This window comes from Eucalyptus grandis, chromosome 8 (genome assembly GCF_016545825.1).
Source record: "Eucalyptus grandis isolate ANBG69807.140 chromosome 8, ASM1654582v1, whole genome shotgun sequence".
Classification (NCBI taxonomy): domain Eukaryota; kingdom Viridiplantae; phylum Streptophyta; class Magnoliopsida; order Myrtales; family Myrtaceae; genus Eucalyptus; species Eucalyptus grandis.
The window spans coordinates 6,307,972-6,323,925 of NC_052619.1; the positions used below are offsets into that span (position 1 = coordinate 6,307,972).

Genomic DNA, 15,954 nt, shown 5'->3' on the forward strand with positions numbered 1-15,954 from the left:
CCTTAAACATATAAAGATGATATTATGGTCGAAACACTGACCTTAGGAGACACACCTGCTACCTTGTTAAATGCAGAACCTTACTCGATGTTATGGTAGGATGCTTACGTACATTTGCAAGATTAACTGAGTAAAAGGGCTCGACATCCATGTGATCAAAGGTGAGATATAGAGAGGACCATGAAAGGCATAGCGAAGTTGCGGCAAAGAGGCACGGTACTTCTCTTCGCCCATAGATGAAGAGAGGAACTGAGAGACGAGACATGCTTCTGAAGAGAGAGCCCCCAAACATAATTAAGAGTTACTTGTCCTAGGTCAAGATGGATTCTCTATTTCAAACAATACCCCTTCTCGTACCTCGATATATCTTAACATTGATTTACACATGGGATTGAGGTTGTTGTCGACAATTGGAAGTTGTTGAATTATTGAAGGGAAAGCTGTACAAAGTAGATGACCTTCAAAGCAACTAACCCTAATAGTTATGTTATGGTTCGAATGAAGTTGTGGTTTGCAATGTTAAAGCTATATTGCAAGTCTAGACGTTTTATCAGTTTAACGTTGAAGTAACAAGATTATATATTCTAGTTAAATTCCTTATACTTGAAATAAGAAATTGATTTAATGGTGCATTGCTCAAATAAAATTAATTATGCTTTCTATTGGCAATAACTTATCGAGTAATGAAATATATTATTAATTTGTTGCTAGTCATTGAGCTTTAATTATGTGGATTTCATTGTTGGGAAAACCTATCTATATACTTATCCTGTAAATAAATAAGCTATAGCTTTTTAGAGTATATCCAAAAATTCTCTCTTTCGTTTATATTTTTAAGAGATAATAGTTTTGATATAATAAATAAGCTAATGTTTATTGGTCAAATGTAGACCACGTGGTAAAACTATGTGACATGTCTTATGACATGGCAATCACAGAGGTAAAGGTTAATTCATGCATAGCCTCTATATGCTCTTGAGTTTGACGTATTCGAGCCTATAGAGATGACCAAAGTGAGTCAATTCTAGTTTTGGGGGCTCTTTTAGCAAGTTCAGTTATACGAGCCAGATGAAAAATAGGGGAACCTCTATGACCAGTGATTGTTAGGGGTATCTCTGGTCCACCATTCTTCAAAACTTGAAAGGAGATGGTGGGCCAAGGGATTGTTCACCATAGGTGTTGAGGAGGATTAATTCGTGGTCTAAAGCAATCGTAGTGAAGTGAATGATGATGACTTTTGAAAGCAAATGACACCAATTTGGGTTGAAGCTACACCTGTGAATGCCTGGGAATGAATTTGTTAAGGACATTTTGATCAGTTTCATGAACCCACTCGGGAACTGGACTTTCCTAAGTGGGTCCATGAACCAATGTCCTACCTTGGAATTAATCACCCCTATGCAAAACTCATATCAAGTATACTTTGTTTGTTTAGTAGAAATTTGAGCAATTTGGAAATTTTTTTTCCTAAAAATGATTGTTTATCTTGCTTAAAATAATTAATCAATGAAAAATATTTTCATTATCAATAATAATTCGTGTCTAATCATCTTCATGGTCCATGAAAATATTTTTCATTAAAGAGACAAAAAAGAGATTATTTTATAAAAAAAAATTAAATTGTTTATTTTTCGCAAAACAAACGGAATTTTATTGTTGTCATGAAAAGGGACAATAAATATATGGAATATTACTACACATGCAACTCGGAACGCTTAATTAAAGAGACAAAGCAAGGTATGAACAACACGGTGGCGGTTCTTGAAATTCTGAGAGGGGCCAATTGACCCCACCCAAATGCTTTTTCCTTCAATTATCATACACAAGATTTTCGTAATTGGCCCCATTGACCCCACAAAATTTCGATTTCTGACCCCATTAAAAGTAAAATCCAACCAATTTGACCCCAGGTCTCCACTTTCAGAAAGTGTCAAGTACGAGTAATGAGCTTCTGACCCCTTTTTAAATTGTACTCAAGGGAATTTTATGTCATGGAGCTTATGAAACTTGATAATTAACTTGATATCTATAATTTGCTCTAATTACAAGTTGCCAAACTAGAAATTAAACTCTTGACCTCGAAACTCAGACGCCATTTCTTTCATGGAAAATTCATAATTTGAAGAATATTTTTCTAAAAATAGTCGTTTATATCAATTGAAATAATTAGTCAGTAAGAAAAATTCTCATTATCAATGAAAATTTATATATAAATGTATTCATGAATAATAAAAATATATTTCGTTCATTTATTTTGTATGTGATATAAATACTAATTTTTTTAGAAAAATAATTTTAAAATCATTTATTTATTCATGTTTCTTCCGCGGTCTACTTTCAGTACTTTTTCTAGGGAACTTTCGTCCCCACCTTCGTCTTGTGGCCTATTCGTACCACTTTTCTGACTTCCCGCCAACTGACCAAAGTGCAGTGTTTGTGTTTTGGGTCCTTTTAGCCTCACAGCCAGAGGGACCGTTTTGTTCGACCAAAGGCCAAAAACAAAAAAAAAAAAAAAAAAGGAAGGGCCCCTTTTGCAAATCGATCCACCAAACTTACTAAATTGTACTAAACTCGAACCAAGTCGAGCAAAAAAAAAAAAAAAAAAACAGTTAAATTGCAATTAGTGAAGCCAGAAAGTTAAGCTACTAGGATAAGATCACTTTGTAATTTTTTGATCGAGGATTTCTACTCTCGACTCTCACTTCTTTCTTTTCGCTTAATTCAACTAACGACCATCTTCGCACTTTTCGACATCATGCGACGAGCTTTTCAATAGCGTCGAATTTTGCATTCATGAGTACAAGGGGGACTAACCTGCTCTTGTCATAAGGAGATATGTTTTCCAAGATTAGCGATTGAACGTTAATAATGTCAAGCATACCTACTTAGTCTATTTTAAAGTATAAAATTAGAAAATTATCCATTCTTTATCTTCAGCTTTCTTGTAAGTTTCCTCTATTTCGCTATCATCGTCTCAACCAACACCAGTAAGAAAATCGCTGGCAGACGATCCCCAAAAGGTTTAAAATATTTCCATGGTTGGACTAGCATGGTCCAATGCAATCTTGGCTCCCTCATAAAATATTATAGCCAATAAAAAATTTATCCTAAAAAAGTAGTTTTTAAAACTCACATGTTGGTTGATTTGGCAATTTAAGTAACTTGTCTTCGACATTGAACGTGGGAGAATGATATTGAGTGATTCGGAGTCGTCTCGGAAGACTTTTTATCCCACGTGAAGTAGATCGGGTCATTATAAATTATTCCAAAGCATGATCCCCTCCAGCAGATCTGTAGTTTGGGCACAAACAAGATCGTACCTAATCTGATAAGGGAGACGAGAATAAAATCCATAACCTTCCAAGATCCCATGCCCATTGAGATGGCCCTTGCTATGTGACTCGTTGCTAGAGTTGCCCTTTGAAATGGCCAACATCTCATATGCTCACTCAAATCACTTCTTTTAAGAGATCGATCTATACACAATGGGTTGAGACTTTTAAACTACTCGTTTTTTTCCTTTCAAGTCTTCGAAGTACAAGTAACTGCAAAATGCTATCTCCATTTCCCCTTTTGTATCTGTCAAATTCTTCTTTTAGCATTCACTCACATACCTTATTCGATTCACGGGATTGATAAGAGGGGATTTCCCAATTAGTGTACATTAAAACATAATTTTCTAAGAAGGTGCTCTATTTCCTGCACATTTCGCAATCCGTTAATATTTATTTTCGCAATAATGGAGTTACGGAGTCTGATGGAAGAAAATAATGTTTAAGCGTAGAAACTTTGTTATGGGTAGACACTTTCTAATATATCAATCATCCTATCATATTAAAGTAGATAATAGCGCTTTTATTGCTATAAATGGTATACATGATTTACGGCCCGGATTCTTATATAATGCCATACCTTTTATAGTTGTAACGTCGAAACTTTATAACCCTACAACTTGTGAGTTTATACTGATAGTGGAGAGATTATTTAGAGCGGTATCTAATTTCTCCCTTTCTAATTTTGGGAAGGATTATTCATGAAAAATATTCTCGTTCTTCTTCTCCATTTTTTCGCTTCGTATGTCCGCGTCCCTAGCGGGCTAGGACGCTGCCAAAAAAGTTTTCCAAAGATTGTCTCCTTCGCAATCCGCCAATTCGAGTGAAGAAGCAAATCAAATGAAATCGCTGCTCCCGCACATTCCTCGCCCAGCTCTCTTCTCCCCCGCCATGGGGCCAGCCCCTCGCACGTGCCAGCCTGCCTACCCCCGCGCGCGCAACTCCATCCCGCCCCGCACGTGCGAACCCGCCTCCCGCCCCGCCCACCTCCTTCTTCCTCCTCCGCGGCCGCCTATAAATACGCCACCGCCGACGCGGCCTCTCCCACTTCGGCGGCCAGGATGGACGGAGGAGCCGCGACCGACGCCGAGGAGCTACGCGCCGATTTCCTCCGAGTCCTCCGCGGCAGGCGGTCCGACGAAGGTACGCTCGACGCCTCTCCACGGACGCGACGCGCTCCTTCGTCGTTTTCGGCTCGAACTGGTTCCGTGCTTCGTCGGTGAGGATGAGTGAGTGAGCTTGTGGCGAGTGACGTTGCTTCCGTTCGTGGATGTCGAGGCTCGGAGCTCCGTTCGGAAGCAGTCCGTAGCGCGCCGCGAGCTGTTTTGAGATTCGTGAATGCTTGCCGAATCGGCGTTTTACTTGTTTGTTCGAGTGCGCGCATCTCGTTTGATCTGGCGTCTAGTTTTGCGATTGCGAAGTGCATGTGGATCGGTTTTTGAATTTCGTCTGGAGCGGATTCGTTCGGAAGAAGTGATCGTTGGCGATAGTCTTCGGCGAAGGAACCGGAAATCGGAGAGATTGTGTTGTTAAAGCGGACGTGTAATTGCGAATGTTTAATTGTCTCTGCTGTGCGTTTCAGTTGAGCTGTCCGTAGAGCCTGCGAAGCCGGTGGAGAATCCTTTGTATCAAGATGCTAATCCGCCTAGTTTCAGTGAGGTACGCCATTTCTATGGGGGACGCGTTGAGATCATTTGCCTTTGTGAGGCTTCTTGCTGTTGGGATTGTTTACATCTGGATGTGGAATTTCTTTAGGCAATGCAATCTTGTCCCAAGGAAAACATTGAGAATCTCAAGGAGCTGATTAAGGAAGAAAATGTCTACTTAATTACTGAGGTAGTTTAAGCCCTAATGTCGTTGCAGCTTCAATAATGTGTCCATTGAAAGATCATTTCCCATTCGTCTTTGATTGTGGTTTATTGCTATAATTCAGAAAGGAGAGCAGGGTCGCTTGCCTGTCCTTATCATAAGCTTGAAAGAGGACATTGTCCGGAAGAGGCCTACTGTTGTGTTCCTGCACAGCACACATAAGTGCAAAGAATGGCTACGCCCTCTGCTTGAGGTTGCTACCTCCTGGCATCAGACCTATGAGACCCTCTGCTTATGACTGAGGAATGAAGCATATGCTTACTCTTGCTCCTTCTTTCTCCAGGCATATGCTTCTCGAGGATATATTGCGGTTGCTGTTGATTCTCGCTATCATGGAGAACGTGCCAGTAGTCTGACCACCTATCGCGAGGTCTGTTTTGCTATTACCATGTCTACTTATTCCTTGTCTTCCTTGATTCTGCATTGCCTGTTCAAAGGGACTTGGTCTTCCATTGTTGACAGATTGGTCACAGAAAAATGAAATACACTTGAGTAATTTGGTTGTTAGGTGCCTCAACTATGCACAAATGCTTTCTCTTAACGTCTTCTATTTATAGCTATATGGTTTCCTTTTTTTTTTTTTTTTTTTTTTTTTGTAAAGTTTATTTTATTTAGTTTCTTCATCTATATTAGATAGAAAAATTGTCATGATTATCTTAGAGTATAAAAGATGGTTTGGACTTTATCAAGAAAACCTTTGATTGATTTATCTCTCTGGTTATCTCGGTCACAATGCAGGCTCTTGTATCATCATGGAAAAAGGGTGATACTATGCCATTTATATTTGATACAGTAAGTCCTTTTATTGATGAACTTTAGTACTGCTGCATATTTGATGATCTCAACAGCCTCATTGTCTAGTTAGTGTATTTCACATGATTGACTACAGAAATCCAGCTTATTTTTAGCTCTGGGTATTGAGGAGATCACTGGAACCCCTGCAGGTCTGGGACTTGATCAAACTGGCAGATTATCTCACAAAGAGAGAGGATATAGACCCTTCAAGGATAGGGATCACGGGCGAATCACTTGGAGGTTGATTTATTAGAACTTAGACTAGGTCGGATGCCATAAGTGATACTTACCGTCATCTATGTATTTGACATTCCTCATTGTCATCCAGGAATGCATGCATGGTTTGCTGCTGCTGCTGACAAACGCTATTCTGTAGTTGTCCCTATTATCGGTGTGCAGGTTAAAAGTTCATCTTCTTTAATAGTCAATGCCTTTCCTTTTCTCTATCTTTTGCTAGGTATCAAGTCCAAAATTTTCAGTATTAATATTGATTAATTATGGGCAGGGGTTCCGATGGGCCATAGACAACGATATGTGGCAGGGTAGAGTTGACAGCATAAAACCTGTGTTTGAAGGTAACATCAAGGCTTATATGCTATGATAACAACATCGATCTTACTTTGTTTCCAGTTTCTTAGGTTTTAATCAATTTGAGCCAATTTGTTTGGAAAAGTAGCATGTGCTATACCTGTTTATATGGGAACTAGTTCTGCTTATTTCTGCATGGTCATGAATGCTATATTGCCCCAACCCATAGTTCTGACAGTATTTACTTTTAATAGCTTAACAAGTTCAAATATCTAATCAATTTGAGCCAATTTGTTTGGAAAAGTAGCATATGCTATACCTGTTTATGTGGGAACTAGCTCTGCTCTTTTCTGCATGGTCACAGATGCTATCTTGCCCCAACCCATAGTTCTGACAGTATTTACTTTTAATAGCTTAACAAGTTCAAATTACACATTTTTTTTTTGGATTATCTAGATGAAGATTTATTAATTTCGACACTAGAATGCAATCGGTTAGTTGTTTCTGCACCAGTAAAAATTATCCATCTGGCATAAGAAAATAGTACATGGAACGGCAGGTATACTTATTTTATCAAAGAACTCTATCCCTCCAAAGTACCGCATTGTCAGTACTCTGTATTTGTACTTTTGCTGCTAATTAAAAAGCAAGTAAATAGCTGTTTATGAAGCTACACTGCAGCATATGGGAGTGTGTGTGTTGTTGGCATATCCTTTTCCTTGGAATGACATATTGAATGAAAATTGTGAAATGAGCATCATCTGCTAGTGCTGTATAGCATTAAGTATTGTCTGAAATTTTGTTCTCCTGGAATACTTTGGCAAAATATATATATATATATTTTTTTTTGGGTGGGGAGGGGGCAGGGGCAGGGGCAGTCAGCATCTTTAGCCAAGTCTCAGGAAAAATCTAAGTGTGAACAACTCAATAATGCTTATAGTTTTTCACTTGCAGAGGCACGCATTGATTTGGGAAAGAGCACCATAGACAGAGAAGTGGTGGAGAAGGTTGTCTTTTACTAGCTATCCAATTCCAGATCTCTGTTAACTAGTGTATTTACCTATTTGATTGCTTAGAGTTCTGTTTATGCTTTTGTTCCCTAATTTTCTAGAAAGATTTTCCCTCGTTCTAATCATTCCTAATATTGAGCTTCTAGCGAATTGCATTTTGATATGCCATATTAGGAAGCCTACTTAAGCATTCAAAGAGCACGCAGCTTCTCATAGTCACGTGCTTTCTCAGTTGAACTTCAGATTATACATGTATTTTCCTTCAATATATGTGCGTCTAAACTCCTGCTGGTTTCACGTTTATGTTCCCGTTAAGCAGGTATGGAATAGGATAGCTCCTGGTCTAGCCTCTGATTTTGATGCCCCCAACACAGTCCCAGCCATTGCTCTGCGGCCCCTTCTGATAATTAATGGTAAAGTCATTTCTCACATTGAAGATGACATCTTAATTTTATGCACTTGAGATCTCTAGATGTTGTTAATGACATATAAGCCCTACAATAGTTAAAACCATGTTTAGATTTGTTCAATGTGTGTGAACATATCTGGTGATAAATTGCCCACTTAGAATCCTTGGAACTTTTCTTCTGTCTTAATGTACATGGAACTCAACTCACTGTTTGTGCATCATAAAGACTAAAGAAATTAACTTGGTACTGTGAGTTTGTAGTCTATAGTTGTTTCCCATCTGACATCAACTCCGGATTTCTTCTATTTTCCCTATATGTTCATCCTTACGCTGGTCTGCCATAGTTCTTGCATGACAGACATTTATTGTCTTTATAGACCAAGCACCACCAAAATGACATTCAGTTTTGGAAATCTGCTCTTATGCATCTCAATAGCAGATGGATTTCCTTTCCTAGATTTTTTTGTTCCTTAAAGATGAAGAACTTTTGTCCTTTTGATCTTGTTTTCCGATGTAAAAAATCCAAGCTGTTAATCAGGAGATCTGTCCGCTGCTTGAGTGGTCGGATTTCAGATGCATCGATGGCTTCAGATGCTCTTTGTTATAACTGCAATTCTGCTATCCTGCCATTAACCTGATAATTCTTGTGAAGGGAATGTTTCGGTAGCACTACTTATTGTCATGCAAATTGAAACTTGAAATGACAATTTCAGGTGCAAATGATCCTCGCTGCCCTCTTGCTGGCCTGGAAGTTCCAAAATCAAGAGCGTCTGAGGCTTATGAGAAGGCACACTGTCCAGAGAATTTTAAGGTGACCTGCCCCGTCGCTTTCACAGATTTTATTTTCTGTTCTCTAATTAGAACATCAAAAGCACTCAAGGTGATGAATAAAGAAAGGAAGAAAGGAAGCTTCGCGAGCTCCTCCATTTCTTTAGGGTCAATCTTTTTTTTGACTAGACGCCAATGCTAGTACACGTATGAAAAACTTTCTTATTGGAAGCAGAAGTTTTCAGTCGTCCTGACTTCAAGCAAAGCAAGTGGCCTCTACACCTCACCCCTGCGCTGGCGTTTGAACTTAATTCGACTCTAGGGATTCACCGACACACCTTTCTTACTTCGTCCACAGAGAGTCCAGCCCTGCGGTTCCCATCCCATCCAAAAATATCTATGTGGACAGGTCACGATAGACATGTGTCAGCCCAGAAGTGACGGGTGGCAAATTAGCCGCGATAGTTGGTGGTTTAGTCATGACAGATAGTGGTTAAACCATTCCGCGGGGCCACCGATGCGCTTACTTAAAAGGTGGAGGTTTTTGTCTTAGGATGATTCATTAGGTTTGAACAATGTGCCCGGTCAATGTGCCCGGTCAATGTGCCTGCTCGTTCAGCAATCTCTGCCCGACAAACATACCTGTCGGTCAGCCAAATGCTTCATTACCAGTCGGCACACAGTCGTTGTCAAACACGTACTTTCGCGCCCACCACTACACGCACGCACGCACATTCCAACATTGTTACTGTTATGGTTGATTGAAAACCACACCAATTCTATTGAAAAACTGATCTCTTCTTCCAACACGTGCAGTTAATTGCAGAACCGGGAATCGGACACCAGGTGACACCGCTGATGGTCAAAGAGGCTAGTGACTGGTTCGACAGGTTCCTTAAGCAACAGTAACGATCCTCGTTGTTCGTCTTGGCTACCTGTTGCTTTTCATGTATTTCGATCTACTTCAGTGTTGCGTATTGCAGTGCGTGTTTCTCCGGATCCAGCCGTCCTTTGGGTGGATCCTCGGTGATGTATACGTCGTCGTCTTGTGTGTATAGCAGGGAACTTATCTTTCCCTATCTCACCGATGCTTTAATCCAAATTTCCCAGTTATGACGTCTGAGCATATACCGGTATATTATCTCAAGCATAAAGTTCCGTTGACCACGGCCGCATCTCCATAGATGTGGAGATGCTTCCTCGTTGAAGCATCAATTGATAAACCAATCGCTGCCCCTATATCTTCCATTTGTTAAAAATAATATTGGTAGTTTAAAAAAAAAAAAAACCAAATGAATGTAGTATAACTCGCACAAATAAGTGTGTACAACTAAAACCAGTTGGTAACCTTTAACCTGCGAATAGGTGATAAATCAACCTAATCAATATTGATAACTTCTGTAACTTCTTACAGAAGTTAGTAAGTCTTAACATATTGAAAATTTTAAATATGTTACGTTTCATTTCCACACAAATGAAAAGTACAAATCACGAATTTGGGATAAGTAAAGATAAGAGCTGAATTTGCTTCTCAAAACTGGTAATTCCGTGCATTACTTACTTCATTGATACAAAGTTCAATACAGTACTACAAGAGTGCATGTAACCCTATTCTTATAAATTAAATCATTGCGTCTTGAACAGATACAAAATCTTCTACAAAAAAGGGGAAAAAAGAACACTTGCGCATATGAAAATTGGCAACCTTTCCTCTAACACTACCACGCACATTGCCACCCATGCCCAACAGAAATTACAGAGAAAACAAAACAAGAAAACAAGACAAAATCATGACATGTCATACGGGCACGGACAGAACAACAGGTCTACTCAACTTACTCTTTGAAATTCTAGAACAGAACATGAACATTAGCAGCACGAACGATAAGAGGAAGAGTCTGAAGTATGTCCTAATCTCTTGCATACCGAAATCGAGCACTTCCATCTTCTTCCCATACCTACTGCTCCGGTCCATCAAGTACCCCTCGAGGTACTCGTCCATTGATTCCCATGAGCTCGGTCGGGAGTCTTTCAAGTGCTCTTCACTTTTTCATGGATTTCATCTAGGTATCGGGGCCCATGCTTGAAGATTGTAAAAAATGCAGCTGACCAATCACTGAGAACTCTCTGAAAGTGAATACAAACAGAATTTAAGGCCACTCCTACCTTCATTCATTACCAATCAACTAGGGAGTGTGAACTAAATCCTTGCGTTTTATTCGATTCTGTGCTGACAGCAATAGTGAAACAAAATTAAGAACTGGACTTACATTGTAAGTGCTAATATCTGTCGGATTGAACATCTTGAAGCAGTCCTTTGGTGATGCTGCTCCATCTCCATAGATCTGTTGAACAACACTTAGGTCAAGTGATTGTGAAAGCCAGAATATTATAAGTCTGTCTTGGAAAAGGTAAACTGCGCTCTGCACAAACCTCAAAGGTAAAAGCCATAGGCACCCTGGCAATGTCATACATGTAATCCGTAGCAGTGCCGTGCGCAAGATACCTGAACACAACCGCCGGTCAGAACATGTGCAAAAGTAAGCAGAAGTATTAGATGTTTATCTACATCCTTTGTGGAATGGAGAAGTAGTTAACATGTTAGTCTTCAGGAGATAAGTTAGTTCCAGTTGCAATCCCGACCAACTTATATATCAATTGATGCTGGCTTCAAGACCATATGAGTGACTGTAATATACAGCATAACTTGATCTACTATGTTGAAAGAGTTTGCTCAAGCTGGACGGCATCCCATTAATTATTGGTCCTAGGCTATTAGAACCAAGGGAACTAGTTGTATGCTCCCCAGTAAGGACCAAGTAAATTTGGACTAAATTAGTTTAAGGATAGTAATACTGTGAATTCTATTTAGGAACGGAACTAGGCCCTTTACCCATGTAGACATCCTTAAGAGCCATCGTCAATTGTGACCGAGCTCTAGTTCAGTCTTGTATCAGTTTCTCGATACCAAACAAAACTGAAGTATTGACTGGCTTTATAATTTGAGAACACAAACTGAACCTAAGTGATCGGTCACTTTCAAAGTGTTGTGGAACAAGCAGGAGAACAATTAGGGGCAGAATATCCATTCAAAAAATCTCGATTTCTGCAGCTTCAAGAGTGATCCAATTGGTATAAAACATTAGTGTAGTTCCATCATCTACTCAGTCTCATGCTTGCACACTTCCCAGTCAATGAAAAAAGAGAAAAAGTTCTACCAAACAAGAAGCAAAATAGCAAAAAAGTAAGCATAAACAAAAGGTGAGATTGAATGGAGATGGAGATGCATCAAGATACTCAACTTGCATTCTCAACCTAGCAATCAGAAATTTAAGGTATATTTGCTTTGACTTGCTAAAGCAAAAGCAACTTTGTTAATTTCTCACCAATATCTAAAATATTATCTAACTTAAAAATATTATGAAAGAATTACATGTGAATTTAGTGTCAAGACTAATACATTGTGAAAGTTTTAGGTATTTAAGGAAAAAAATGTCAAAGTATGGACACGGTGACATTTGAAAAACCGAGAAGCAAAAAGTTTCACTCTAACAGACTACAAATTTTGACCAAACAAAAAAAAAAGACAGACTACAAATTGACCAACTCAAAGGAGGGAGATCTCAGAAGACTATAGAAATCCAGAAGAAGGATCCCTTCAAAACTAAAACACTACTGCTCAGCAAAGGACCTTATTGATTCCGTGGTGTCATTGCTTTCCTTTTTAATTCTGGGTCTCCAGAGGCATCATTTTACTTCAGTCTCTTTAAACAGGGAAATATACCAATTACATAAATTGATAATTAAAGAAATACAAACCCGACTGATCCTCCACCGGAGCCAATCATGCAACGATTCTGGCAGTGAAGAACATTTAGTTCCTTCAGCAACAAAGTCATCCTAGTAGAAGGCAAGCCCAGAGGAGTCGTATTTTTGTGGTCATAGGGCATAAATAAAGCCTACACAATCAAGAAAAAGATTAAAAAAAACCTTCACAGCCAAGAACAACATCACAATGTGCATATAATTCCCATGTAAAAAACAATGTAAAAGTGTTGTTACCCTACATTTTTTACTTTCCCTGAGTAAGAATATCACACAATTCCCCACCATGGATCTAATAATCGAACCATAAAAATTATTGCCAAATTTTCAGCTGAAAGTAAAGTATCTTCAAATGTGGTACTTAGGGAAAAGGCTTCTGTAATTTTCCTTCACAGTGGGGTTAAAAACAAAATCCAGTTAGGAGATCATTGGGGAAGGAATTTGCAAATTAATCGTCCATCAGTACCTTAAATGCCAACATTACTAGTAAAAACACCATCAGACCTGCCAAACAAAGACGTCTCACATTTACAAAAAAAATTCTAAAAGCGGCTATAACTAAGCGCATCACTTAAAAATAATCAACAAATGCAGTTCTTGCACAGAATTCTATCACCACTTTAAACACATTGCCACAATTTAATATCGCAACTACTGCAGTTAACGATACACAAATCCAAAACAATAAAGGCAAAGCCATTAACTATTTAGATAAGCAAAAGTGAGAAAACAAAAGCATTAGCAGAAAATGGATAACACTTACTTCCATTCCTGAATGCACATTCGCCCAGATGTGAGGATTGAATGAAGTTGCAAGTTTCCGCATAATTTGAGATTCTGGCTCACTAAAAGGACCAGTTCCTGGATTTTCTTCATACGGATCATAATCCTAAAATCAAAGAAACTTTGAGAATCAGAAGAACATTTCACAAGAGAATAAAGGTTGAATGTGCATTGCAGTTCATATTAAGTGCTAGAATGTCTGCAGTGAAAATTTACTAAATGTAGCCTCAATAATAAGAAACAGATAGGATAAACAACACAGAAAGGAAAGATATGAAGTTGAGCCATTCCATTGCAGTATATAAATTACATAACCAGACAATGGTATAAGACAAACCTTCTCCTTTTTGCCCCAATCTACACTCCAATTTCTGTTCAGGTCAACTCCTCTCCCTGTTACAAAATTGAAACAGATGTAAATTCTTTTTCTTAGAAAAATATGAGTCTGAAGACATCAGAATTATACAATACCATTTCTCCTTTCACAAAGATCTCCTGCTTCAACAAGTCTACGGCCATTTATGTTCTCCATTGGGACTACCTAGTATGAAATGGAACTTCAAGAATATAAGTTTCACTGCGATTTCTCAAAACAAGAATATGTTCTGCGAACATATACTTTGTAGTTGTTGGTGACATGCATAAAAACGATGGATTTCATGCTACAGATCAATTTAGACACAAAAGAAATAGCTCCAAGGGATATTCTTGGTGCATCTAAATAGAAGATTCTGGGCCGCAAAAGGAAAGGGTTCATTTAGTATAATATGTATAATGATGCTCAATTTGACAAAGAGACAGAAATGAACAGCTGATTCAATCAATTTGAATAATTAAAGATCCATACTTATTTGATGCCTTGTCAGCCACAAGTAAATCAAGCAAGAAGTCATGCAAGTAAAGAAAACTGCTCATTTCACAGGCACCTAAAACTGTGCCGGGAGCAGAGATTGCAGCTTCATGCTTTATAATAGAAAAACTTGTGACAGAAGTCATGAGAAGTTTACCTTTATGATGAGTTTGTCAAGGAAACTGTTTAGAGAAACTGAATCTACATTTGGTAGAAATTGTTCTTCAGTCAGGATTGACAATATCCTCAAAGCCACTTCAGATGTAATTAGCTCCCTTCCATGCTGTCCAAAACTCTGAAGACAAGGAATCATCTGTCAAAAACACCAGCAGTTACCAAGCTGAGATCGTCTATCCACTACAAGTCAAGCTGAAAAGTGGAATTAAGAAGGTCATCCCTAGATCTTTGCAGGCCTGCCTAGAAATATAAGGCGGAGCCTTAATTATCACGATTGTGACTTTTACATGTCTGCCAGAAAAATTACAGTTGAAGTATGAAACAAATATTGCTAAACAGAATTTAAAGAATGTAGAAACTCTGGAAACTTACAAGAAGAATCCGAAACTTCGACTTGTCATTGATTTCTCTGACATTGCGGCAATAGGTAACAACGGCTAGCTCTGTTCGATAACCTCTATTTCCACTTCTAATATTATTCATCTGTTAACGAGATTAAATTAGCTGAAATCAAAGAATAATGAAACAAGAGAACAAGCGAGCCAATGCCTCACCGTAAGTTTATCTGGGTGACGGTGAACCAAAGCCTTTATCTCTTCCATCAAACGAGCGCTGACAGGCAAAATTCAAGGCATGAACTCTCTACAGAAGTCAATGGACGGGAGAGGCAAAGAAAGTTGCAGTACTTTCAGAGCTCTATCCTTATGATCAATCAAAAATTTAAAACTTGACGCGCCAACAGCAACTGGAGACTAACTAACGAATCAAAATTATGCGTAAATGCGGCACCCAAAAAGAAGGAAAGTTCTGCATTAGTTCACGTTTAGATGCGGAAAACTCGTTGACCTAGCGCACAACAACAACAACAACATCAATCAATTATAAAATCTCAATGATTGCAATCAACACAAATCTATCGTAAGTACTCATAACAGAGAAATCGCCCGAGACTAACGAACAGATAGCATCACTTAGAACCAAAAAGGAAGCGTTGAATACGGATTCGTCCAAATTACTATCGCCAAACATCCCCAGGAAAATCGAACTGCCACAAACGACTAAAAACGGCCCCAGAAAAAGTAGGTATTATTCGCGTCTGCAACTCATTTTCGCTCGTAAACTAGCAAGTAAGCTCATAACGAGCTGAGCGGCCAAAACAGAACGAACACGCGTAATCAGCCGAGCGATCTCGGAATCCGACGGAAGAAGGCAGAAATCGAACCGCCATTACCTGGAATGATACAGATCGAGGTCGATGGGCGTCAAGCGAGGCGCGCCGCGATTAGGTTCGCCACGGGCGACGAGCAAGCAAGCCGGAAGGAGGATTAGGAGGAGGAAGAGGAGGACGACGGAGGGCGAGAGAGGAGGAGGGCGGCGGGCCATGCCGGGACCGACGGAGGCCGGATCGCGCTCGACAGGTTCACGTCATTCCTCGCCGTCGCCGCCGCCGCCGCCGCAATCGCCGCCGTAGCCGTAGCCGCCGCCGCCGTCTCGTGGCGAGTCCGATCGGTGAGCCGTGACGCGAAGCCGGCGGAGAAACGGGCGAACGTCTTGACCGAGGCTCGAAGATGATGGCGATAGAGAGAGAGAGAGAGAGAGAGAGAGAAA

The 15,954-nt window shown here is 39.5% G+C and overlaps 1 protein-coding gene and 1 pseudogene across 1 annotated transcript; one reads left to right on the forward strand and one right to left on the reverse strand.

Annotated features, from left to right (window-relative positions):
- The first annotated feature begins 4,178 nt into the window (after positions 1-4,178).
- LOC104445404 (putative esterase YitV) lies at positions 4,179-9,837 on the forward strand. Its single transcript, XM_010059291.3, has 13 exons — positions 4,179-4,475; positions 4,915-4,991; positions 5,088-5,168; positions 5,266-5,394; positions 5,485-5,571; positions 5,940-5,993; positions 6,146-6,236; positions 6,325-6,395; positions 6,502-6,571; positions 7,479-7,531; positions 7,854-7,947; positions 8,657-8,754; positions 9,528-9,837. The coding sequence occupies exons 1-13, from the start codon at positions 4,394-4,396 to the stop codon at positions 9,618-9,620; spliced, it is 1,080 nt and encodes a 359-aa protein (XP_010057593.3). The 5' UTR covers positions 4,179-4,393; the 3' UTR covers positions 9,621-9,837.
- A 418-nt stretch (positions 9,838-10,255) lies between these two features.
- LOC120286622 lies at positions 10,256-15,954 on the reverse strand (annotated as a pseudogene).